Genomic DNA, 25468 nt, shown 5'->3' with positions numbered 1-25468 from the left:
AATAAAATCTATCCTAGATAGAAGCAAGAAAAATGAGTCTATTCAACTAAAATGAATATAATATGTTTGTTCACTTGTTTAAAGACAGAATGTTTCACCACAGGGATAATAAAGCACTGGAGGACATTACCCAGGGAAGTTGTGCAGTCTACATCTTGGAGAGTTTCAAGATGTGACTGGACAAATCCCTGAGCAATCTGGTCTGAATTCAGTGCTAACCTTGCTTTGAGCAAGAAGTTGGATGAGACGGTCTTCTGAGATTCCACCCACTTGAAATATTCTATGATTCAGTGTTTACACTGCTCTTGAATAATCTGGAAATTACAGAACTGGAAGGGTGATATCTCGGAACCTTACAGTAGGAGCACTCTCTTAGGTGGTTCTCCTCTCTATGCCTGCAGGACCAAAGACCTACATAAACCACGAGCTCTTTGTTTCTGTGTTGCACATCCTTCTGGGAAGACACTGTATGATATGATCCAAGACCTGTGTCTTGGATTAGCTACTTGCTAGGCATTTCCTGCTAGTACCTAATGAGTTAGAGGCTTCATTTAATCAGGTGTTGCATCTCTGTAATCACAATCATTACTGCAGGGGATCAGTTAACATAATTTGTATAGAGTCAGCTCCTGATTGGCTTAGTAATGGACAAAACCCTATTTTACTGGGCACTGTACAAAAAAAAAAAAAAGAAGAGAGAGCTACCCATCCTAAAGAGACAGCAGCCTCAGTCACGCTGAAGAGTGTGGTGGCATGTACAGATAGCAATTACTTACACAAAAACATCATCACTAAGAAAAAGAGCTTCTTTAATGACTCACTGCAGCTGAATCTGCAACCAATAGCTAATGGAAGCAAAAATTATATATATAACAATCCTATGTACTGTTTTCTGGCATCATAGAAGTCATGACTGGCATCTCTACTCTAAATATGCGTTATCAAAAATACATGTACAGCATCTGATCAAAAAACAAAAACAGTTTTGTTGTCATTGTTGCTAGGAAAAATGATAATTTACAGTACCTGTAAAAGACAGATTAAGGTTTACAACCATCACAGAGGTGCCCCGAGGGATGACCCAAGCTAAATACATGCAGCTTTGATTCAGACTACTAACTAAACAATCTTTACAAATTGTCACAGGTCTTCCCAATAGGTGAAGAGAACAACACTGTAGTCCTTACAGTAAAAACATGTAACAACCATATAAAACACCATTATTTGAAGATACATTTGACTCCAAACCTCCATTCTGACTACATCGCACTGTTTTGTGTTTACAACATTAACAGAGTCTAGAAACCTTAAACTGCCACCTGTCCTGTAGAGATCATGAGCCTCCTCGTGAAGATGCATTGTAGTCTTGATTGATGGACTGAGCGTCACATCTCCAGCACTCTATCTTGTGCTTTCATTCATCCAGGGGATATATCTCTACTTTTGGCAGAGAGGCATGATGATAATTTAGTCTCCATTTGTACAGACCAACTCAGATTTATCAATACCTGTCTATCCAGAAAGCTACTAAATGACATAAAAACCAACACAACCTTCTTCCAAATTACAAGGTGCTTAGCAGACAAAGTGCTGTGTAAGTGGTCATGCTACTCTTCTCTATTTTTTGTGCATTTTTGACAGGTTTGTAAACTATGTGTTCAAGACAACCCCCTGCCTGATATTTGTTTGTGATCAACACTATTTTAAACAATGTTTGAATCTAGAAAACAGAAAACCAATACATTCTTGGACAAAACCCAAATATCACCAAAGTAATAGTAAGAAAAGGTATTTTAAATAATAAAATCTAAATCTCATTATACCGTTACCCTGAGAATGGGGCCAAACTGCCAGTGATAATGGCTATGTACATTTATTTTTTTCTTTCATAACATGAACATATAAAATTTCAGATGAGCTGAAGTAGATTAGAAACTTGATCTAACTTTATGATATTTAGACAGCCTAGCACTCTTCCTGATCAGGCTCCCAGACTGGATCATCAGTGTCCAAGACTGTGAAATATGGCATCTAGAGTAATGTGGATCCTTATTGTTGTGGTGACAAAAAGCATTTTAAGTGACTCACCACGTCGGTGGAAAAGAAACAAAACCAATCCAAGCCAATCCCCATGATTACTTTTTTTTTCTTTCTTTCTTTTACAGCCCAGTGTTATTTGTAGAAGAAATGATTGGTGCCCAGCTTGGGTATGTATAGAGATCGAATATAGGCACTATCCATGTCATAATTGCAAGCATAACTACAGCAACTCCAATGATGTTAATGCCCAAACCAGCTTTCACCTAAAGGAGAGGAAAGAGAAAGCAGAAACTCACATCAAGACACTGAAGAAAGTTTTCGAAATGCTAAAATTCCCCTTCAGGGGGTTTTGCTTAAAACTTACCATGTCCATGACGGTTAAATGACCATACGAAAATACAATGGCATTGGCTGGATTTGCTACAGGAAGCAGGAATGCAAAGGAAGTACACAAGGTAGCTGGTATCAAAATGAAAAGTGGGTTCACATGAATGGCTTCAGCCTATCATAAAAGAGAGAGACTAGATGTCAAGGGACACATTTGCCAAATGAAATACATAAATACAAACTTAACACAAGGGAGCTGTGAAAACATAACTACCAGCTTAAATAGTGAGAAAGAACCTTTTCAGATAATTCATTTTTAAGATTAAATCTGGGAATGCTTCCGAGGAGAGAAGGTGATTCTGATACTGAATAGCTACTGAACTTTAAATTCATGCCTGGTGTTTTTTAATTGTAGTTGAGTCCATAAAATAAGAATAATGCAAAGAGTGTGGGCACTGCACAAGCACTAAAAGCAAAACACTGCAAGAGAGATGATAAAGTTGAATTTATATACTATACTCAGGAAGGATTCAATGAAGTAAGGACTGGAGTTTCTTTGTAAGAGAGGGAAAGGGCATTAATATGTGTTCAGGCTGTCCAAGAGGAAAATCTACAGACTAGAAGATGATAGTACATTTTGAAGAAGAAGAAAGAACTGGATGATTTGATAAAGATGATAAGAAAGGACACAACTGAGCTAAGGAGAGAAGAAATGAGAATTACATATAAAGAATATCTATTAGCCCTCTCTTTTCTTTGGCGACAGCTTGAAAGTTGCAGTGTTAATAATATTCACTGAAGATGTTGTCCTGAAGAAACACCAAGAGAGCTGTCCTTTTAAAGTGCTTCGACTCTTCGCAAGTAGGAATAATGGTGTCGATTTTTGAGTGTTAAACTTTTACTTAATTTTACTGAATTTTCAGCATCTGCTGTAAAAAAGCGCCCAACCAACCAAGTATCCAATGCACAACACAACACAGCAAAAAATGCATGAAGTATTTTATGCAGACTTTAAAAAACCGCTTCTTTGAAGTATGATTACATGGATGATAGAGCAGATTCTTATTAAAACCAGTCTGTGTATACTCACCAAAGGAGATAGTATGGGCAAAAATATTGTAATGGTAGCTGGGTTGCTGGCCACTTCTGTTACTGATGTGACAATAAGGCATGATATTAAGATAACCAGCCACAAGGGCAGTGATCCTAGAGGGCTCAGTTTACTTGCTACCCACTCAGAAAGTTTTGAAACCTGCATAAAGAATATGACAATATGATTATGTTTTGCATATTACTGAAAAGAAAATTACATAAATGGTATAGAATAGGAATTTACTCATCTGGTAATTGTGAAGCAGTTGCATAAAAGAGGAAAAAATCTGAAATATTTTCCATATTCCTACCACATGTTTTTAAGCACATTTTTCTAATTCAATGGTGTCCTATAGGAACCCATGCAAACTATATTCCACTTATTTATGTTTGCATCTCTAAAATGTTTAGAGGAGTCATAATGTGTAGTATGCTCATAACCAGAGTTTGGGCCCAAACCTTGATTTACCGGAGTATCCAGCAGGGCTCCACATGGGAGGTACCTCAGTGACAGGGAACATTAACCCTAAGGCTTAGGAAACAGTCTGTCTGCACGTCTCCTACCATCATCAGGTTTAAATTAAATAACAAACAGTAGTCATCATTCTGCACAGTCTTTGAAGAAAAAGCAAACTCCTTTTTTTGTAACCCTGCTTCCTGAACATCTTGAATATTCATTATATTTATCGTGTTCAGTATTGATGCGGAACAACTTGCTAAAACAAGAGAATAACTGTGAATTGACTGCATGTCTGAATTGCTCCTGATGCCGTGCTAGCTGTTCAATATCTTCTATAAATTACATTACCTCACAGCCTTCTGCCAGTGCAAACCCACCACCAACAAGAATAGCTATTTCCCAGGGCATGCATGACTGAAATTCCTTCCAAGTAATCAGTGGAGTGTAACCAAAAACAGCTAGGGGGAAAAAAAAAAAAATAAACAAAACTCAAACACATTTAAAAACATATTGAAAAACATCTTGAAATAATCTCTCTGAGGAAGTACTTGGGAAACATTCAAAAGCAAAATCTCATCATTATAACATGAGTTAAGACTTTGACATGACCAACCTGCACTTCCTGGGACAGACCCTTAGCTGCTGAAAAGTGTCAGAGTCTGAAGACAATAGAGCTATAACTGTTTCCACCAGTGGAACATTGTCCCCTGGGGGAAGGGCCTATGGAAGATAACTATGGCGTACCAATGAGTTTCATTTACTCAGTAAAACTGCAGTATTCAGATTGCTGCACAAATGCTGCTTCATTTAGACTCATTTATGTTCTGATCTCGCATTCTCTGTGAATTCCCAGATCTCATTAATGTCAGCAGCAGAACTGAATGCACAAAGAGGACGAGCCAGCGGTGTACTTTAATCAGAGTAAATTCCATTTTGAAGGGTAAAATTTAATGAGAATAGATTCATTTACCATGTTGAATTTTGTAGGGTACCTTAAATAAGCAGTTACATTTTCAAAGAATAAACCCAACCTGGCCCTGTGCAGTCCCATCCAAAGCCCATTGCAGTCAATGGGAAGGTGTTTTCCATTGGCAGTGGTGGGCTGCAGGTAGCAGGTTCCTGCTCAACACCAGTTCCTGCTGCTCATATTGCTTAATTGTTGGCACTGACTTCCAGGCCAGGGATGCTTTACATCCCAGTGGGATATTATCCTGTATTAAGATTTTAACATTAGTATTTAACAATATTCTTCTAATAAATGTAACACATTATATTCATGATTGCATTTTAGACACCTTATTGTAGTAAAATCCGCATCAAAAGATACTCAACTGTTTTCTCCATTTGAAGTCCTAGACAATGTTTCTGCTGGAATAATAAAGAACAGGAGGCCTATCACTAAGGCACTTGTTGAATCTGTAGCATAGCCTTTATACCTAAGGAGAAGTCAACAAGAAAAAAAAAAAAAAAACACTTAAATATATATAGTCAGGAGAAACAGGGGAAAAGAGTGAGGAGGAGGATGGGGCAGCAGAAAGGAGATTTTATGGGCTGACCGCAGTTCCTCATTCCCCATCCCCTGTGCCTCTTAGGGCAGTGGAAAGAAACGGAGGAGTCAGGAATGAAGGAGTGAAGTTGAGCCTGGAAAGAAAGGGGGTGGAGGAAAGGTATTTTAGTTTTTGTGTTTGTTTATCACCATCCAACTCTATTTTTAATTGGCAATTAAGTTAATTTTCCCCAACTCAAGTCTGTTTTGCCTGGGATGGTAACTGGCAAGGGATCTCCCTGTCTTTATTTTGACTCATGAACTTTTTGACCTTATTTTCTCCCCAGTCCTGTTGAGGAGGGAGAGTGAGAGAGCAGATGGGTGGGAATCTGCTGGCCAGCTAAGGTCAGTTCTCCACATCTGTAGAAATATTAGATGCAGCCCTCTAAATTCATAAATAAGCCTCTTGAGTAAACATGTGCCATTTTGGGAAGGAGAATGTTTGGGAATAGCTGGTGCTTAAACAACTAATTTTCACAGTCCATGATAAATTTAGTAACTTTAATATGCTCCATAATAGATTCAGTCCAACAGGCCTTAAGAGCACTGTGCATATCCACAAAGGATGATGCTTTTGTAGTCAAGAGAAGGCAGCAGAGCTTTGTTATCATCCTCCTGTGGTTGTCACTACAAGGGTCATAGACACAAGGCCCATGTTTCTTTTGGTCATTTCCAGTGCCTAAGTACTGCTTGCACTCGCGTTTCTTAAATTGATCCAATATCTTCTAACATGTACAGAGTAGTCGTAAGATCAGGTGAAGTACAAAGCTGAACTCTAAGTCCATTTTAACACATCCATCTGATTCTGTTACACACTGTTAGGTGGTGAGACTTCCCAGTCTGGCTTATTTCAGTCAAGATGGTCATCCAAATGAATAAGAATTTTGCTGTAGAAAGTTAAACCCAACATTTTCTTAAGCTTTTTTTTTCTTTTCCTATTTTCTGTAAGGTCTTCTCTAAGTTTTCCTGAACCAATATATCAGTATTTTCGTCCTCTCAGCCCCACACGATATGCTTTTCTGCATATGCTGCTACTAAGTCCAAGTATAACTTCCCAGCAGACCTTTCCAGCAGCTTAAGGTTTTATGCTAAATCAGGACTTCTCACTGAAAGGGAAAAATCATCTCCCAGTCATATATTACAAGTGTATAACCACCTCCCTTGGCCTGCAAGCAACATTCCTCCTAACACAGCCCACAAGGGCACATTGCTGGCTCATGTTCACCTCGGTGTCCACCAGGACCCCTAGGTTGTTTTCCACCAAGCTGCAGTCCAACTGGGTGGCCTCCAGTATGTACTGGTGATGGGATTGTTCCTCCCCAGGTGCAGGACTTAGCACTTCCCCTTGTTGAATTAGGGAGGGGCCATTTTTTGCTCACAAAAGCTTAGTATTCCTGAATGCAAAACACCATTCTCAGAAAACCTGCCTGGGACACATACAACATCTTGCCATTAGTCATACTATCATGAAGACACACATGGCACCATTCCAAAGAGAAGCTTTTCAATCATTATCAAATTTTGAGATAAACTTTTTTTCAAAGTCCGTTTATCCAAGCTATAATATAACTGCATATACAACATCAGTTTGCTTGTAACACTGCAAATCTGATTATCCTATAAAGAAGAAAAAAAGCTACTGACTAAGAAGATCTCACAACGTCTCCAAATGACATCATCATAGAGAACAGGGCTGCGGGCAAAAGTACATAGTGGCCTTGTATTGGCACTAAAGAAAGGGAGAAATCATGCAGAAAAAAAGAAAGAATATACTCAGGGAATAATCTGAGGAAGTGTGAAGGAAGTCCACCTTGCACAGACCAGCTGTAATCAGCTGCAGCCCAGTGTTAAACCTTCTGGTTCTTATGAGGTTCATAAAGTTCTGGCCAAAGGCCAATGAGAAACTCCTCTAGTTGAACATAATGACCTACAGCCTGGAATCAGGCCAGGACATGGAAAGGAACTGTTGTAGCAGAAATGATGTGGGATCCTGTGCTGTCAACAGAAAGGGAGGAAACAGGTGTATTTACACTGTGCTGCTCTCTGTAGTGTTACACAAATTTTATCAAAACTTCCTGCTGTCAGCATCCAGAGGGAGGTAACAGGGCAGGTCTGTAAAGGATTAGTCTTTGATAGATTTATAAAATTTTCTTAAGAAAAATTAGCTGCTAAAGGTAATATATATTTGAAAGGTGTCTGATAATGCTGCTTAAAAATGACCTCTCATCAATACTGATACAGCACAAATGTGGATTAAAAATTGGCTGACCTTTCAAAACGAAGCCCTTAAAGTGTGGGGAGATATCAGCATTAAATACCAATATTTCTGCTGGAATTTAAAAGAAAATCAGCATCTGTATTTTAAAGGGGTATTCAGTAACTTGCGAGGATGCACACAAGAGGCCGAGAACATGAACATAGGTGGTTAGAATGATGGAAATTTGTTTCTTGTAGCAAATCTTTGAGCATTCCATTTAGTTTGTGAAAACAAATCTTATAACACGATATAATTATAACAGATACGTATATCCTTAAAGGACTTGTCACAGAAAAGTTTTTATTCCACCAGGGAAAGACAAAAACAGATGGCTGGAAGCTATACTCAGACAGAAAACAAGGTGTGAGATTATCTTGTCTAGTTTGGCAAGAGAGATGATTATCAACCAGGACAGAATCAAGGAAAGCCTGATTCCAAATCCGAGGAACCTGTGCTTTACCACCCTGAAATCAAGGCTGGATACTTTCTGGGAATTCATGTTCTATGAAAACAAATCTGTACTGGGCTTAACACACAAAACAATGTAGCTCTTCTGATCCTCACCATGTTAGAATACAGGAACTGACAGTGCTGTCTGGTTTAAGGCCCCAGGAGTGGTTTGAATCCCACCTAATGGGACCCACTCACTGGTCTGAGAGGGTCTCAAGGTTACTTATAGCTGTGACGTTGCAGCTTTTTAGAAGGACGAAGCTCATCTGTGCTGGTGACAGGACTTCCCTGAGGCTGACTGTGGGGTAAGATCCTGTGGAAAGTAAGTGGTATCAGATTTCTGTTAAGAAACCCAATTTCTAAGGGTAGACAATATTTCCTTGCAGTTGTTTCCTGTAACATAAACTTAAGGAAGTTGTGCACATGCTGATCTGTATACTTAAATCCAAAACGCTGAACGGTTTTCTACCCGGAGGCATTGGGGAACAAGTGCCTGGGAGATGTAAGCCACAGTTCATACACTGCTAGAAGCCCCTTGGACATCACAGTGGTGAGTGCAATGTAACCATTGACAGAAACAAAGTTCCTGCATTTTTAGTTCTTTTTCCTGTTTCTTTGTTTTCCTTAAAGAAGATGCCTTACTACTACTCCCAGCTGTACTTGTGCTGGCTCCTTGCCCCACTGGTATATCTTGGCTGAGAAGTTTTTGTTGCTCAGGAAAGGAAAAAACTAATCGCCTGTTTTTATGCCTGTTAATGCAATTGATTGATAGATGAAAACTACCTGGAAATAGGCAAGATCTGAATAGTAAGAAATGCTTTCTTTCCCCTTAAAGGTTTTGTTAGGGAGTAATGCAAGCTTTGCTTCTCTTCAGGTTGCGTCACCCAACTTATAGCATGATTCAGCCTAATGTGACAGGACACACGCTTTCATTCCTTTCCAAAGGAAATGTTAGAGAACATCCACAAAGTGGCATCTCCGTACAGAACCTGTAATCACACTTATCATGGGAATATTCTGCTCTTCCCTGCCAACAAACAAAATCCTCAGACAATGATAAACAGACAACTTCAAACAGGAAAATGTGGATCTCTGGACTGAAAGAATCTATTTGAGCCATAAATCCCAAATCTGAAAGGTTGTTTATGATGTCTGTTTGTCAGTATTGGATGTATCTCATTAAATGATGCTCAGTGAGCACTGAATGTTAATATAAAGCAGAAAGAGAAGCAAAGCCAGCCTGATCGCTTAGCTGGCTGATTGCTTGATTAGGTAAACACTCCAAAAACCCTTTAAGAAGACAGCGTTTTATACGAGACAATGGTCATCGGCTCTGCTGTTGTTATAAGGGAGAGAAAGTTCTTCCGCAATTTTTTTGGTAATTAAAAAGTAAACAATTTTAAAACAATCTTAGTTTTTAACACACTCTTTAATGCTTTTTTTTGCATAAAATAATTTTTTTGCACTTAAATCTTCAAAGGGCTACCATTATTCTTGTAAAATCCCATACCAGACTTACTGGCAGAGCACTGGGATGGGTGGGTGCTGGTGGGTGTGGGCGTATATGGATGGTGGGAGCATATTTAAAGAGAGGAGGCACGATGGATGCATGGTCACATGTAATTTATGACAGATGCACAGGGAAACAAGATGGAAAATTACCATCTAAGTCCAGCACTGCCCTTTGACCCATTCAGTAACAAGTGTTAAATCCAGAAGGGCATAAACAGCACAAAGTCCTGCTCCTGCCAACCCTGCAACTACTTCCCAGTACTCCAGAAAAAGACTCAGACCTTTATCACAGGAGAACAGAACTGAAATTACAGTAATTACAGCAAGGGAACAGGGCATATCACAGTATTATAAATTCTTGCAAGAGCAACTGATTTCTCCAGGAAAAAAGTTGAGGTGATCCTGGGGAAGGAACAGAAAACCAAGCTACAGCAGAAGGCAAAAAAAATATAATAGTTTGTGAATAGCTCCTGCCTTTTTGGTGGTTGGTTGGACTGTGATGTTGAGTGAGTTATGCATGAACAGGAACAGATAGTAATTTATAACATTATTTAGTGGTATGATAGCAGAGGATGTTGGCCTGTATGCATACACGTGTGGCTGTCACTAAGGGCAGTAGATCAAAAAATTCTAACCAAAGATTTATTCTTGAAATTGTAGATTTGATGAGGAAGCAGAATACTGTAATATAAATCATCACGTATTCTCCCTCACTGGATCAAGTCTCAAAACTAGGCATAATGCCTCTTAGGAGACACTTTATTTTATCCCATAATGGGTTTAGCACATTTCAGGTATTGCATGTGTAGATCTATGAAATTGCTGGAGTTTACCTATTCTGTATAGATTCAGCCTAGAATATTTCAGAAGTATTGAAAGCCTGGTGAGCATTCTTTTTGTTTGTTTGTTTGCTGTTTTGTTTGTTTGTTTGTTTTAATTGAGAAGAAAAGAAGATATGCAGTTAAGTCAGTATAGTTCTTGTTGGTGTATCAAAAAGATTACTTACTTTGGGAAAAGTGAAGACCATCCTGGGATGAAGCCAGGTTCTCTGGTGAACCACAGCAGGGTCATTAGAATGAATAAGACAAGTGTAACAATTTCTGGGTAGCTACAACAGAAACGGAATGGGTTATAGATTTTCCTGAATTTGCACTTGGATTTACTCACTCTTGTTTGCAGATTTATAGTTTGACATACCTCATTGGTCCAAGCTTTTCATACTCCTTCTGAATCACCTGTTCTGAAGCCTTTTCTCTGGCTGTTTTCTTCTTGCCCCACTTGAACATATTTTTAAAACTGGAATGTAAGTCAGCAATATTGAACAATGAATTAGGATTCTATACAGAAGAAAAAAGTCCAAACTTTTACAAAAGTAAAATTTTCACTTTAAAATGCAGTATTTCCTACTTAATTATCACACACCAAACCGAGCATATTGGAGTTAACTGACAAAGTCCAGTGGGAGATTGACAGAGGCAGCAACAAATTTGTCCTGTTATTGACTAGCTCATTTGGCCAGGAAGGATGAAACCTATAATCATGGGGACTAATTGAAACAATCAAATATCTAACCTGGCCATTTAATGAGTCATCTGTGACTTTGCTGTACTTTGTTTTCTAATGAAAACATTTGTATCACAGGAGTAGCCTGTCTACTGACTATTCGGCGTGAACATGGTTTTCATTCTTGGATAAGACCCTTACACAGTGTTAAAAAGAATATTATCAAAACAAACAAGAAAAACAAAACAATAAATTTTCACATATGGAGTGACAAGCATGGGATGGTTTTAAGGCCGCTTAACAGTAGACAGTCTTGCTCTTCGTCTCTTGCACCGTATGTAGCCATATAGTTGTGGAAGACAGATGTCTCTGTTGTTATCTCTTCAGATGTTAGTGAACTCATGGAGAACAAGGCTTTGAAGAATCAGCCCTAAAGAAGCATTGTCCTCTCCAAAACCTTAAAAGCACAAGCTCTGAGGGAAAAAAACCCCACCATAACACCACATATAAATTTTGGAAAAGTGGAAGCTTTTTACTTCAGATTTACAAATACCATCATCCAGTTTATAACACAGATATTGCTCAAGTCTTCAAGTCAATCCCCGATTCCAGTGAAGGGCAACTTCCTAACTATAAACCTTCCAGTCTTAGACTAAATGTATAAGTTTCAGTATCCTCCTCTCCTGCACACATGCACTGTGTAATGATGATGTCTGTTTATTCTAAAGAATGGATATCATCATTTGTGATATGGAATTTTCAGTTTGGGCTGAGTTGTTCCATCCAGAGATTCAGCCATGCCAATCAAGGATGCAAAATCACTGTTGCTGCATTATTTTCCTTTTGAGCCTGTTAAACTTAAACGCAGTGTTCACTCCTGGCAGAAAATATGTCTTATAACATCAAACTTTAGTTTTATTGATTGCAACATTTACTTACTCAAACCCAAGAAAAAGCCACTGGAGCCAGATCCAGGAGGTCACCAGAATAGTAACTGTGATGGGGATGGAAAGGATAAACCAGGATCCAAAACTGATGCACTGACAATCTGGGTAACGTCTGGATGAAAGTAAAACATGGTTCAGTTGAGCTTTGCAAAGGAATGAAGACTTGTGAGAAGTGCCAGAAAGCCCCGATGCAAGACAATGCTTCTGGCTGGCAGCTGACTTCTGCGTGAGGTGGCAGGAGACAAGGAAGGGCCACTCACAGCACTGAGGACCGTTAAGACTGCAGAGAAACAGAACCTGAAGAAAAACAGTTCTTTGACAGGAGACTTTAGTACAAGAAAATCCACTCAGATGAACAAGCTCCAATGAACTTAGAAGACAACAGTGGAGACAACATTGAGACTTGTATTGTTTAAAGTTCTGTAAGGGATTCAAAACTAATTAGAAACAAAATTACTTATTTCCAGGAAAGGCAGGAATGTTCATTTTTTAGGTGGATTGTCTTTCTGGTCACCTTGTTTCTTTGACGCCGTCTTAACCTACTGTTTACAAATATGGGCCCTTCAACCAGAACTCTCTCTGCCATTTGTATTTCAGAAAAGAAGAAATAGGCTTTGGCTTTCTGAAAGGAATAGATTTAGTGTTGAATAAGATATAAGCCACACAGGCAAAAAGGCCAGGTAAATTAATCCTGTTCTTCAATTTACTCTATGAAGAGAAGTTATTCTTTCTTTTAGCTCCTCTAGCTCTACTGAGAGAACTTTTAATGTGAAAAGTGAGAAAATTCTAGTCTCCTTGAACAGCCTTCCTCCTTAGTGCAAAAATCAGATGGAAGGGAAATCATAATGTCCAGACAAAGGCTGTAATTACTGTTTCAAATTATTAGCCAATCTTTCGTATTTCAGGCCTTGCTAGAAGAAAAGGAATTCTGATGGTCATATAGGTCTTTGAGGCAGCAAATGCTTATTGTTAATGCTTTCTCAAATATTGTGCAAATTTTAGAATTGATCTGTATTTATTATAACGTTACATATATTGCAATTAAAGTGCCAGCTGGGACTGAACCAAAACTCCTACCCACTTGTTGAGGTGATGCTCTAAATTGCAACAGTACATAGTGCTAAGACAGTGAAACTGGAACAAGAAAAGACATTGTGCTATTATATATAATTTACTGATTACATAGCTATCTAGCTTTTATTACATGATTAGCTACATCAAAGTTTGAATGTACGAGTTCCAAGATAGGAAAAAACTGATATCAGCATAGCAATGACTTAGCATTTCATCACTTGCTAAAGTGTTTATGATCTTTCTGGAACACCAACAGATTCGTTCCATAGAACAAATCCAGATAAGATTAGTCCTCTTATAAAATTCTAGACATTATATTGTTGTGTCTTTTTACATACAATTAAAGAATGAATAGAGAAATCCTGAGAGGATCAGTAACAAATCTGTCTTGAAAAGGAGCCTTTATGGAAATTGATCTCACTGGCAGGGATGCTTCAGCCCTGTGGAACACAGTATAATTGCTGGTCCTAAATCAACAGCAAGCTGAAGATTCCCAGCAGCACACAGGCTCCAAAGTTAACACATATATACTGGTTTCCTCTTTATGTGACAAACGAAAAGGAGGGAAGGAGAGAATAGTAAACACTAATTCCATCTTATTTAATACTAAAATTGGGAAGATATGAAGAATATGGAATTTTGCAGTGCTATTTTATGTGTTTTGTTACTAAGTGGGAAAAGCAGGAATATGCTGTATGTGCAGCCTTTTTGCTGAATTATTCTCCTTCAAATCCTTATGATACATGAAGGTAGACTGCAAATGTGTCCAGGTCATGATAACAGGTCAATTCCCACTTCACACAGGGCATATATACAAATGAGGCCTCTAAGGAGATGGGGAGCAACAGAGTTAAAGATAAAAATATTTGCACAGTTAGATGGTAGATTCAGTTTAAGTTAAGGATTAGGCTCAGTGGTTACGTAAAGATTAAACAAAATCCTGTTGGGGTATAAAACTGGATTACACACGCAGTGCCCCATGTACAGCCTAGGCTCCTAGCAGAGGGCAAAGACGCAGGGAGGGAACAATCTGCTTATGCATTCTTGAAGAGATTGTTAACAGCTAAGACAAACCGAAAAAACAGCTGCAAGGCAGTTTTCTTCAAGTTTCCTACAACTGCAGGGAAATCAACAGGAACAGTTCTTACCCCTACTAATCAATCTTGGATTCTTCTAAGCTCCTGAGTGTGAAGCCTGCTTGAACCAGAAATCCTTGCATGTCTGAAATTTTAAGCCTGAAGGACTTATAATGCCTTAGTCTGCCCTGTGTAGTTCTTTGTCCCAATAACAGGCACTCCATTAGAATTTCCCTACTGTTTCCATTGTCATTATTCTCTTAGCACAAGCTGATTTACAGACTGTACCACTTCAGTCCTCTTTAACAGCATGCTGAAGCCAAATTTCATCCATTCATGGAACAAATGCTGGAAGAAAATCTATCAATAACTGGTCTTTCTCCGTTTTGCCATCCGCAATACAGAATAGTGGGCAGAAGGTAGTAAAAGGATTGTGTTTTTCTTTTTTCTATTTTAACATTAGAGCAGGGATATTTCTGGCAATGGGTAGTCTGCAGAAGAAAAAAAGTTCAGCAAGAACTTTCGGTTTCTTAAAAGCTTTGGAATGAAATCTGCCAATTTTCTTTTCAAAATAGCTCTACTTAGAAAAGGAATATTAAAGAATGTTTTGATGTCCTAAAAAAAAATGTGTTCCATTGAATTCAAACTTTCAGACCAGTTTGAGATATTTGTTTTTTCTTTGATTAACAGACCTAAATTCCCCATTTCATTACTGCACTAAGCAAAGACTCCTGAATGTCTCCTGATGACCTTTGCTAAGAAGACCTGAACTTAGCTCCTGCTTTACTTAGAAATTAATAACAGTTCTTCAAGGCCAGGTAGCGTCTTTCTCCTCAGATAAGCCCATCCTTTTTCCTGCAACCATTCAAAGAGTAAAGTACTACTTAACCAAAGAATGGCTATCTTGTTGCATGTGTTAGGAAACCACTTATAGCCTTTGCCAGTGTAAGGCAAATACAAACATGCAATTTCACTTTATCGCTTTAACAAATAATAACAGAAAGAAAGCAATAGAATCAAATAATATAAAATCAAAGGGTAAGGTTTCTAATGCATTTTAGGGGAGCCATGTGAGACCTCAATAAAGAACAGTTAAAATTCTGAATTAGGAAGAATATAAATAATTTAACAGTCTCTTACGTATTGAACTGCTCAGCAAAAATCAGATTAGTCGATGTTCCTGTGATTGTGGTCAGTCCTCCAATGGTAGCAGAATAAGCAACACATAAGCACATCACTTTGAAAACCCCACTGTATTTGTCCTTTCTGTTTTTTCTCACTGTTTCGTCAGGTGGTAGGTTCTGTTTAGAAAGAAAATACACTAATTAATATATAAGAAGGGCTCATCATCAATGACAAAAATAAGATTCCAGGATGTCCTAGAAGAGCCAGAAAATTTACTGGCAATACAGCTGTACACAGCATAGTTTTGTTTGCTGTTACAGTGGTATTACAATTGTTCATGCAATGGAAAAGGAGGAAAAGTAAAATCCTAAGTCCTTTTCCTGAGCTATCTCAGTCTTTACACAGGAACTTCCTTTATATTTACTGATATATAGAGAGACCTGATATATAGAGTTTGTACTCTGGTGAGGCAGGTTGTAAAACACTTGTGTAAAAATACACTGGGAGCACAAAACCACTAATGAAATAACTACATAAGCAAACTGTATGTGTATGTGTATCTACACTTATCTCTTATTCACAGCAAAACTAGCTTCATTGCTAGCTGTGCCATTTTAGCTGTTACATAGAAGAGAGATTTATGTACAAACTAAGCTACACACATTAGCTGCATAATAAAGACACCTTAAGTACCTCTTCCTTTTCTTTTTCATTTTCTTTTTCAATTGTGCACACAGTACTAGCCACACCATTGTCATATCTGGAAAAGCAAAAGTACATATTGTAGTGAACAGATACTCTATTTAGATGAATTCTTAGAATGGAATTTAGTAAATGAATAACTATTACCCATTAACTTGTTTTTCTTTCTCTTTCCAGTCACTGCTTTCACATTCTTCTATATTTTCTGTAAGACATGGATGCAAAGACAGATTAGTATTTAACTGGAAAAGCTCCATCAGCATGTTCCATTCCACGCAACCATGCCACATCATCCCATGAATGCATTTACAAGTGTTAGTCTTAAAAACATCTGAGTCGTGCCCTACTCCTTCATGACTCCTACTGCCCAGAGTTTGAATCTTCTAGTGAGGAGAGTGTATGTAACCAGTGTAGATTCATTTGTTCTCTCAACATTGCCCTAGAGCTTAAAGAGCTCTTTTCTCTTGCTAATGTTTAACCCCCAGTGTATCTATAGCCTGTAGTCATATTTCTTTTCAGACATTTTACTCGACTGAACAAGCCGGTCTCTTGTCCCCTCCTCTCATATAACTGCCATATTCTGCACCTGTTCAATTTCAATTAATTTTTGTGAGCATGAGAGACCTCACAGACAGTAATCCAAGAGAAGCCTTGCAATGAGGCATGTAATGATGATAGTACTTCCCTAGCCGTTCAGCTTTATTTTATGTTGTATTCAGTCCACTGCAGAGTGAGGATGGGCACAGACAAAAACTGCTCTGCATGCCTACCGTCCAGCTCCAGTGCTGGGTTGATGGAGCCGTTGGAGCAAGACATCTCCAGTGCATCAGCTTCTGTTTCAGCTTTGATGATCTGCTGAGCTACAGCCTCTACAATTGGCATCACCATGGCAGCAGTAGAGGTGTTGCTGAGCCACATTGACAAGAAAGCACAGCTCACCATGAAACCCAGAGTAAGCCTGGAACAGGAGAGAAGAGTGTATGGCTGCTACAGCAACACCTCATATCACTGCTCTGTTTAATATAAATTGAGATATTTTCAACAGAAAACCTGAATGTAAGAAACACCAAAAACTTAAAGTTTGTAATTTACCCCTGAGGAAGTTTATGAATTTAAATTATCTTGATCAAAGACGCCGAAATTACCATTTTTTAGAGTTAAAGGATCAAATGTATTATAAATCAAAACAGAAGCAATACAGTTTATTTACAGAATAATAATATACTTGAATCATCTTTGAAGAAAGAGCACCATGCATGTCACAAGTTCAAATGAAAGTTAAAATGGCTATACTTCAGATGTTATTAATCTCGTATTGTCCAGCTAGGTCAAAACCCTGGACTTACTCCTTAGGCTGAAAGTCCTCTAGATACCAGTCCAGGTGTTATAGGAAGAAATATTAACAATTCAGTTATTGGTACTTAACTTGGTTCTTAATCAGAGCCCCAAGACAGGTGTAGGAATTATTTGTGCTTCAATAAACATCATGCTTGAAATTAAATGGGAAAGTGAAGGTGATTACAATGTCTAGTCTTGGCACAGCTTATGCTAAGTTTACTACACATAGGAATTCCTGATTGCACTGATGCAGTGCACTGAATTGCATCAGTGACTGGAGTCACCATAGTTTTACACTAAAAAAACCAAATACTCCATGTCATATCTGGTGAAGTTGACCAGTAAACTCAGAATACAGGCCACATTTTAATTTTTAATGCATCTCTTGGACTTGTAAATGAGAGTAGCCCTCTTGACTTCCTGTCCCAAGGTTTTGGCGGTTTTGTTAAACACCTGCCATGCATCACAAAAGCAAGAGAACAACTGTGAGGGGAGAGACTGTGGTGTTACAGTATTTTCTGAGAAGTCATTTGTGCAATTTGTAAAGCACTTTGTTTAGCCTTGATGAAAAATTTCACAAAAACTATAATGATTTCTCAGCACATAAAGAAAAGATTTTATATAAAAATAATGTGAACAATATTTTAGGACATAAAAATACTGCTCAGAATGCCTCCCATAGCCTTTCATTTCTGCTAATACCAATAACATTACAAGTTTGAATTTTTTCTCGAGAGAGAACAAAAAAGTTCAATACCATGATTCCTAGCCTTTTCTCTGTGCACTTTTAATTGCATAATGATGAAATGATCTGCAGACCTGCAGGTGGTGGACCTGATTCAACATAAATTGTCATCAGCAGTTTAAATCCCATTAACTTTAAGCGGTTTTTTATTAGGTACTCAGATGGAAATTGGGGAAGAATAGTGTTTTCAGAAGAAACGTTTGTGCAGAAAACACTGGTCAGGCTAAGTACACTGAATATGAACATTCACATTATAGAGGAATATAATTTTAGTACAACTTGAAAGAGGATTTAAAAACAAAGTAAATTAAGACCTTCTCTAACATGTTTCAAAACAGTACATCATAAAATTCCAGCATTTGATGGACTGATGGTCAAGTGACCATTTTGTAAATTATAGTGTTCTACAATGAGTGACTCTAAAATGTATTTAAAAAATAATAAAATATATCCTAAGCAGTTCAGCCCAATTTTTTTTTAAAAACTATTTTGCATGGAACCTTGGATGATAACTTCATTTACATTCAAGTCTAAACTCACTCTTTGCTATGTAATGCACCATCAATGTTTTATTACTCATTCTAGACCTTGCAGGTTGCATAGACATACTCACCTTCCTGTGCCAGTCTGCAGACCAGACCACATAGGTTAAATTACAGGAGGCCTTTAGGAACTCATAGAATAATAGAATCATTTAGGCTGGAAAAGACCCTTAAGATCATCGAGTCCAACCGTTAACCTAACACTGTTAAGGCCACCACTAAACCATGTCTCTAAGCCCCACATCTGCACATATTTTAAATACGTCCAAGGATGATGACTCAACCACTTCCCTGGGCAGCCTGTTCCAATGCCTAACCACCCTTTCTGTGAAGAAATTTCTCCCAATATCAAATCTAAACCTCCCCTGGCTCAACTTGAGGCCATTTCCTCTTGTCCTATCACTTGTCACTTGGGAGAAGAGACCAACGCCCACCTCGCTACAACCTCCTTTCAGGTGGTTGTAGAGAACAATAAGGTCTCCCCTCCGCTTCCTTTTCTCCAGACTAAACGCCCCAGTTCCCTCAGCCATTCCTCATAAGACTTGTGCTCCAGACTCTTCACCAGCTTTGTTGCTCTTCTTTGGACATGCTCCAGCATGTCAATGTCCTTCTTGTAGTGAGGGGCCCAAAACTGAACACAGCATTTGAGGTGTGGACTCACCAGTGCTGGGTATGGGGGGACGATCACTTCTCTAGTCCTGCTGGCCACACTAATTCTGACACAAACCAGTTTCTCCAGAAGAATGCAGAATGTGGAATCCAGAAGATTCCTGCTATTCTACTTCCACTGCTGCAACCCCCATATTCTCTAACACAGGAACCTCCTACGATGATACCTGTGCCTTGGGCTGGATGAGTCTCCAGCGTGCCCAGGCTGCTCCTCCTGCAGTGGAGGAGGAGGAGGGCTGTGCACCAAAACCAGCTGCATCGCTGTACAGTGGGCACAGCCAACGAGGGGCATATGCTGAGAGGTGAGAGCATCCTCTACTTCATAGATCATCTTATTATAATCTTGTCATATTTTTGTCATGACCAGGAAATGTGATAGAGCTGAGACAGTTACGAGGGACACTCCTTACTCAGGGTTACAAAGCTGTTTGTGGGGCTGCTCTGGGTATACTCAGCAGCTGGCTGCAGGTTTCTGTGCCCACAGCAAGTTCTTCAGGAACATTCAGCTTAGCAGAGCACACCATCCACTTGTGTTCTCCCTTTCAAGATTTCAGACAAAAAATGAGGATTTAGCAGTGATCAAAAAAAGAGAAGTTGAGATAATTAAAACTACATAACTCAAGAACATAACTAAAGATAATGGGAATCAGTTGAACAAGAATGTAAGGGGCATTTTGTCAAAAAAGAAAGCTACCAGCTATCAAAAGGTGCAGGAAAAATCAAAATACATGTGATATTTGAAATTAGGACAGACAAATCACTAAGGAATAGAAATAACACAACATTTCTATTAGGTGTTGTTAGTTTGATAATCTAAGAGGTACCTCATTTTTCAGACCTGGGGTTTCTATTTTTCTGACTTTTTATTTTCTGTCACCATTTCCTTCTGACAAGGAGTCATGAGCACCATGTATTCTGGGAAGCCAGGCTCGCTCTACAGATCTTATCTGTAGCCTTACTGGTACGCTGGCAGATGAACCTGTGGGCCTAAAGCTTTTCTGCAAGATTGTGAAGCAAGCAAAGAGTTTTCACTTCATAAGATATATGCAGATAGTGAGTAAGAAGAAAGTGCGTGATTTCATTTTCCTCATCACCTAATCTAGTAGGGGCAGTTCCTATTCCTTTGATATTTTCTTCATAGGTAAAGAAAAACAAACAAACAAACCATAAATAAAGACATGGTGCTTAATGTGTTTTTCCTTCCTCGCCACATCTTCAATTTTATGACTTTTTTTCCTCACTGTGTATTCGAACTCTTTTATTTTTAGGAAGTGTCCTGAATTTTGCAAACAGTATTGAATATAAGTTAATAATAAGCATAGCACAGATTTTCTGTTGTAGGCACCAGGTATGTAATGTACTACCACCATTAAGAAACAAGACCCTTACGTTATTCACAAAATCATCACATTTTTGTTCAGAAGGATGCTTGTTATGAACAGAATCACTGCAGGGAACTTTCAATTAGGATTTTAGCTAAATAATAATGTATCACCTACAAATCAATCATGTTATTTCAAATATCTACTTTGTTTCAGTAGAAAAGAAAGGCTGTATTTCTGCTACAGAAAAAGCAGTAGACAATTATTTCTAGAATACTTAGCTTCCCACGAGTATTATTGTCCTTCAAGACATTGTTTAGCACATACCATGCAGGGTTGACACCCACCAGCATCACCATTCTTAAAGCCACTCTTTTGTGGAAATTCCATTTTTCTATTGATGTTGCCAAACAAATTACTCCAATCAGCAGCAGATGAAAGTCTTTAAAATAAGCAGATGCCACCTGAAATAAAACAAAAAAAATATTTTGTTAACTAAATGGTGGCTTTCTATTAGTATTTGGTATTACCAGTTTAATGAAAAAAAAAATCAGTAAGGTTATATATTGAAGCAAATATCTAGAAACATTTTTGGCCTAAATTTAGACTGTTAATGTAATTGAAACTGCTAATTTTATTTAACCAAATGATGCGAGAGTAACTGCACTTAAGTGCATAGTGTTAAAACGAAATGAAAAACAAGCCTTGTGATGTGAACAACCTAAGATCATCAGCTCCATCTTACATATGAACTATATCGCCAGTTAAATGCTGCTCTTTTAAATTTAGTCATCTGTCCAACAGATAAAAGAACAACTTTAAACATAGACTTAGAGTACGATCATCTGTGGTGTCCTCTCTTTGACATGATATATACTCAGCATTTTGCACATGGGGTCTTTATTATGTCATCTCACTTCTGTAACATTAAGGAGATTTTATATCTAGCTAGAATTTTTCTACTTACAGGCATCTAAGCACTGAATCACAATCTAGGAAAAAAAATAAAGAAATATGAAAAAGTCCTGAGGACAAAGCATGTAAGCAAGTCTTGAGGCAGACCTACTGGGATTGGCATTCAGCAAATCCATGGATCAGCCCATCAGTTTTCAACATTATGTGATTCTTTCTTTGTAGATTGTATCATTGAAATACATAATATGATAGAGAGGACAAAACGAATTACCTCCTTGGATTGCATTATACCAAACAATGGGAACATAAAGGCAGGGAGCAAAGCTGAAACACCCAGCGGCAAAGCTTCTGTGAGCCAAAAGATGGCAACTACAAACAACGTGTATGCACATTCTGCTTCCTAGAATACAAAAGACACCAACAAAAATATGAGTGGATCATCCAGGAAAAGAATTACAATTGCAAAATGTCCAGCAATGTCAGTAGAGAGATTCTGCCCACCCAAAACAAGTATGAGTCGAGGGACCTGAATTTAGCGTACTCATTGCTGCTGTTGATGATCCTGCTAAGATGTGAAACACAGTCTGTAAAATAATTTAAAAGATATTTTCCTAAGAGATGGTAAAATTACTGAAATTCTTCAGGGAAGGTGGGAAGAAAGTCAGCTGCCTTTTCCTTCAAACACAATTAATCATACAAGTCATTCTGGAGCATTCTCAAACCATGAGTTAACATAAATCACAAACATTCTGCAGCTGCAAGCAAACCTTTAAACCTCCAGGAGTACTTGCAGTCAATAATAGGTCAAATTTTGTCTCCCCTGTAATCAATGAAGTTTTGTCATCAGCATCAATAAGGTAAGGATATCACCTAGTGTAAAAAACATTGTGCAAGACCGATAAGAAATACAGCTGGTTTTAAGACTTGTAATTTTAGTGAGTGTCTTTTATGTGAACTCCTGGAAAACAGGATATTTTTTCAGCCTTTTTTTTTTTTTTATCAGGAGAATGTACTCAAATGCTGCCTTTAAAATGCAGCCACAGCCAAACATGATGAGACGAAGTGAGGCCAGTTTCTTTTAGAATCCTAGAAACCTCTGTTGTGCCACTTTGATTTATATTTCTGCTCTTGAGGAAAATGGTTTAGATCTTTTAATGGCACTGGTTAGGGCATGAAACTATTCAACAGCAGCAGAGGTGGTTTTTATTGGGATATGGCTCCGGTAACCTCTGACTGGAAAAAAACAACATTAAATCCAAGTCAGTCAGCTACAGCTGGCATCTATCTTTTGGGGGAAGCTTGTGTTATTTATGAAACAATTTGATAGTGTCAATTCATTTATCACCTAGGAAATGTTCATCTCACTTAAGTATTACTGCATTAAGAATTTCTCAAGGTTTTCCTCTCAAACAGGAAACTGAAATATTGAAATTGTGATGTGAGACATTGTGAAGCATGTTACTCTGTAACCACTGTCTATCTGTGATGCAAGGACTTCTGAACTGGACTTTCACGCATTGTTACACATGATATGTGTCATGCATGTGTGATAACAAATCACAGGAGAACTCCATTTCATTCTGCTGACATCAGAACTGTACAAAATAGAATCATTAATGAAATTTTCAGATAGCTGTTTCATCAGCCTGAAGGTGTAACAAGAGTTATTAATACCAGAAAAATGTATTTCAAGTAAAATAAACCTAAGATGTCCTGCCATAACCTTCGCTCTATTTAGGAACCAGAGGGAATTTCTCAGATAATTGATTCCAGTCATTTGCTATCAGACAACATGATATATGCTGAACTACAACACAATACATGATGAACTTAACAAAACCCATCGTCAAACATAAAGGTAATTGCGGCTGTCTTCCTGACAATTCATCTCCATTTTCAATCACACAGAGCTGTTTAAAAGTGGCCAAAATGTAATCTAAGGACAGGATTTTTAAGGTAGTCTAGATGATGTTGAATGAGAAAAATGTTTCATGAACAAGAAAACAAAGATATCATTTAGAATTCCATGCAACCAGCACAGAATCTTACATTAAAGCTCTTGTCTTCTCTACATTTCTATTCAAATACTCTGAGATGCCACAAAAAAAAAAAAAGAGGAAAATCCACAATGCAAACATCAAGAAGTCATTCAGGATCCCTTCCAACTCAAACCATTCTGTGACTCTAAAATATCTGGGAATCTCCGGCTTGACATACAGGTCAAAATAACTGCCTCTTAAAGCAGGTCACTTACTTTGGTTTTGATGATAAGTGGAAGTGGAAGTAAAAGCAGTGGGGTGAGAACAATGAGCAGAAACCTTCGGTAAACCAGGAGGTAGTTAAAAATCTTCATGGTTGATGACTTGTAGAGGAACTTCCCTGCAGAAACTGCCAAAAAGTAGGTCTGACTTTAAATAGCTGACTCTGATTAATATTTTTCCAAGCTATCACCTTTAGCCATTGCTAAAGCAGGCAAGTAAACCAAGTTAAAATTAAATCTTGCTCTTTATTGTTTTAGTGCGTTTATTAACAGTAGGTTGATAAGATAAGTGTTCATCATAAACCAAGGCTAGATGTTAGCCTCCTCATGACTTTCTCTCCCTGCTCTTCCTCGTAGCAAGTTTATGTAATTAGAGCAGGTTTTAGACGGGATAACCAAAATTTTCAGGTGCTCTCCGAGTCACTGTTGGTTTCAGCAGGAAATCAAAATGTGAAATATACACAGAATATATGTTCAAAACCGATTAAGGCATTGTGTGAAAACATATGCAAGATCATTTTAGTGAACAGAATTTAAAATTCTTCATTTTCATCTCCATCTGTGGAGATATTAAAAACTTGATGGGACAATGTCCTGAGCAACCTGACTTAGCTCTGAACTTTGATCTGCTTTGAGGAAAATGTTGGACTAGATGACCTACAGAAGTCCCTTCCAGCCTTAGTCTTTCTATTGATTCTGTCTGTCTAGAATTTGAAATACATGAGAAAACCAAGGTTTTTCTTCTGTCTTGTCTGTCAAGGAGTATATGATAGTTCGTTTTCTCTTCTCATGCAGAAACAGGAAAAGGTGTTCCATGTACATCATATAAAGCTTTGAGGAAGGCTAAGACTAGAAGAGGTTTGAGGCAAGAATAAAAAATAAATAAATCCTTTTGCCTGATTTTTTCTTTTTTCAATAAAAGAAAACTTTGTACAGTTTTTGTAATGCAACAGAATAGCATCAAATAAAGAAGAGGAAAAGGCAGGAAAGAGGCTTGTATGCTATCTGTGGCTGAAGATCAAAAAGGGAAAAATGAACTGTTTCATGCTTAGGATCTTACATGAAGCAGAAAATTGGAAGAGAAGACAGATGGAGTTTTTTGAGCTACCATCAGAACCATCCAAAGGCCAGGTAATAAGGTAGACTTTTGCTATCTATATAACTTTTTGATTATAAGGATCCCACATGTCAGGGTACAGACAAACCAAGTGATCAGATTGCCAGTGTTGCAGACAGACTTTTGGTTTCGGGAAGGCAGGACTTCAGTTTTACTAGGAAAGCATTATTTCACATCTGACTAACAGGAAGGAATTGATTGAAACCACAAAGGTGGGAAATAATTTGAGGATGAAAGTAATAACGAAATAACAGCCTTTTCTACTGTACAGAAAGAATTGGGAAAAGAGCTTTGATACAACCTGGGGAGCTGAGACTGAGACCCCCTGGGAAGGCAAGGTAAGGCAGGAGTGTCAAACTCATTTTCACCGGGGGCCACATCAGCCTCGCGGTTGCCTTCAAAGATATGTATACATGGACTGTATGTATACATACAGTCCTAAAATGACG

The 25468-nt window shown here is 38.1% G+C and overlaps 1 protein-coding gene across 2 annotated transcripts; it reads right to left on the bottom strand.

The window, feature by feature from the left end:
- Positions 1 to 2159: 2159 nt before the first annotated feature.
- On the bottom strand, positions 2160 to 23995 carry SLC13A1 (solute carrier family 13 member 1). 2 transcript variants are annotated; one of them, XM_065639030.1, is made up of 15 exons: positions 23897 to 23995; positions 21914 to 22042; positions 21055 to 21191; positions 16882 to 17069; positions 16259 to 16316; positions 16094 to 16169; positions 15425 to 15585; positions 12127 to 12246; positions 10882 to 10980; positions 10691 to 10792; positions 5252 to 5355; positions 4268 to 4377; positions 3458 to 3619; positions 2405 to 2542; positions 2160 to 2303 (listed from the first exon to the last, which is right to left on the bottom strand). In XM_065639030.1, exons 1-15 carry the CDS (start codon positions 23993 to 23995, stop codon positions 2160 to 2162), a joined length of 1827 nt encoding a protein of 608 aa, XP_065495102.1. The 2 variants fall into 2 exon arrangements, with proteins under 2 accessions (XP_065495102.1, XP_065495111.1); XM_065639039.1 differs by having other exon boundaries at positions 16103 to 16169.
- Between the last annotated feature and the right edge of the window lie 1473 nt (positions 23996 to 25468).

The sequence above is a fragment of the Caloenas nicobarica genome, chromosome 1 (assembly GCF_036013445.1).
Source record: "Caloenas nicobarica isolate bCalNic1 chromosome 1, bCalNic1.hap1, whole genome shotgun sequence".
Taxonomy (NCBI): Eukaryota; Metazoa; Chordata; class Aves; order Columbiformes; family Columbidae; genus Caloenas; species Caloenas nicobarica.
Note: the sequence above shows the minus strand (reverse complement) of the source record. Positions and strands in the feature narration are given on the sequence as shown.

Coding starts and splice junctions, on each gene's coding strand:
- SLC13A1 (XM_065639030.1), bottom strand. CDS start 23,995: ATGAAGATTTTTAACTACCTCCTGGTTTACCGAAGGTTTCTGCTCATT. Junction 21,192..21,913: donor GTATAATGCAATCCAAGGAG/GTAATTCGTTTT, acceptor GTTTTATTTCAG/GTGGCATCTGCTTATTTTAA. Junction 16,317..16,881: donor CCCAGCACTGGAGCTGGACG/GTAGGCATGCAG, acceptor CATGTCTTACAG/AAAATATAGAAGAATGTGAA.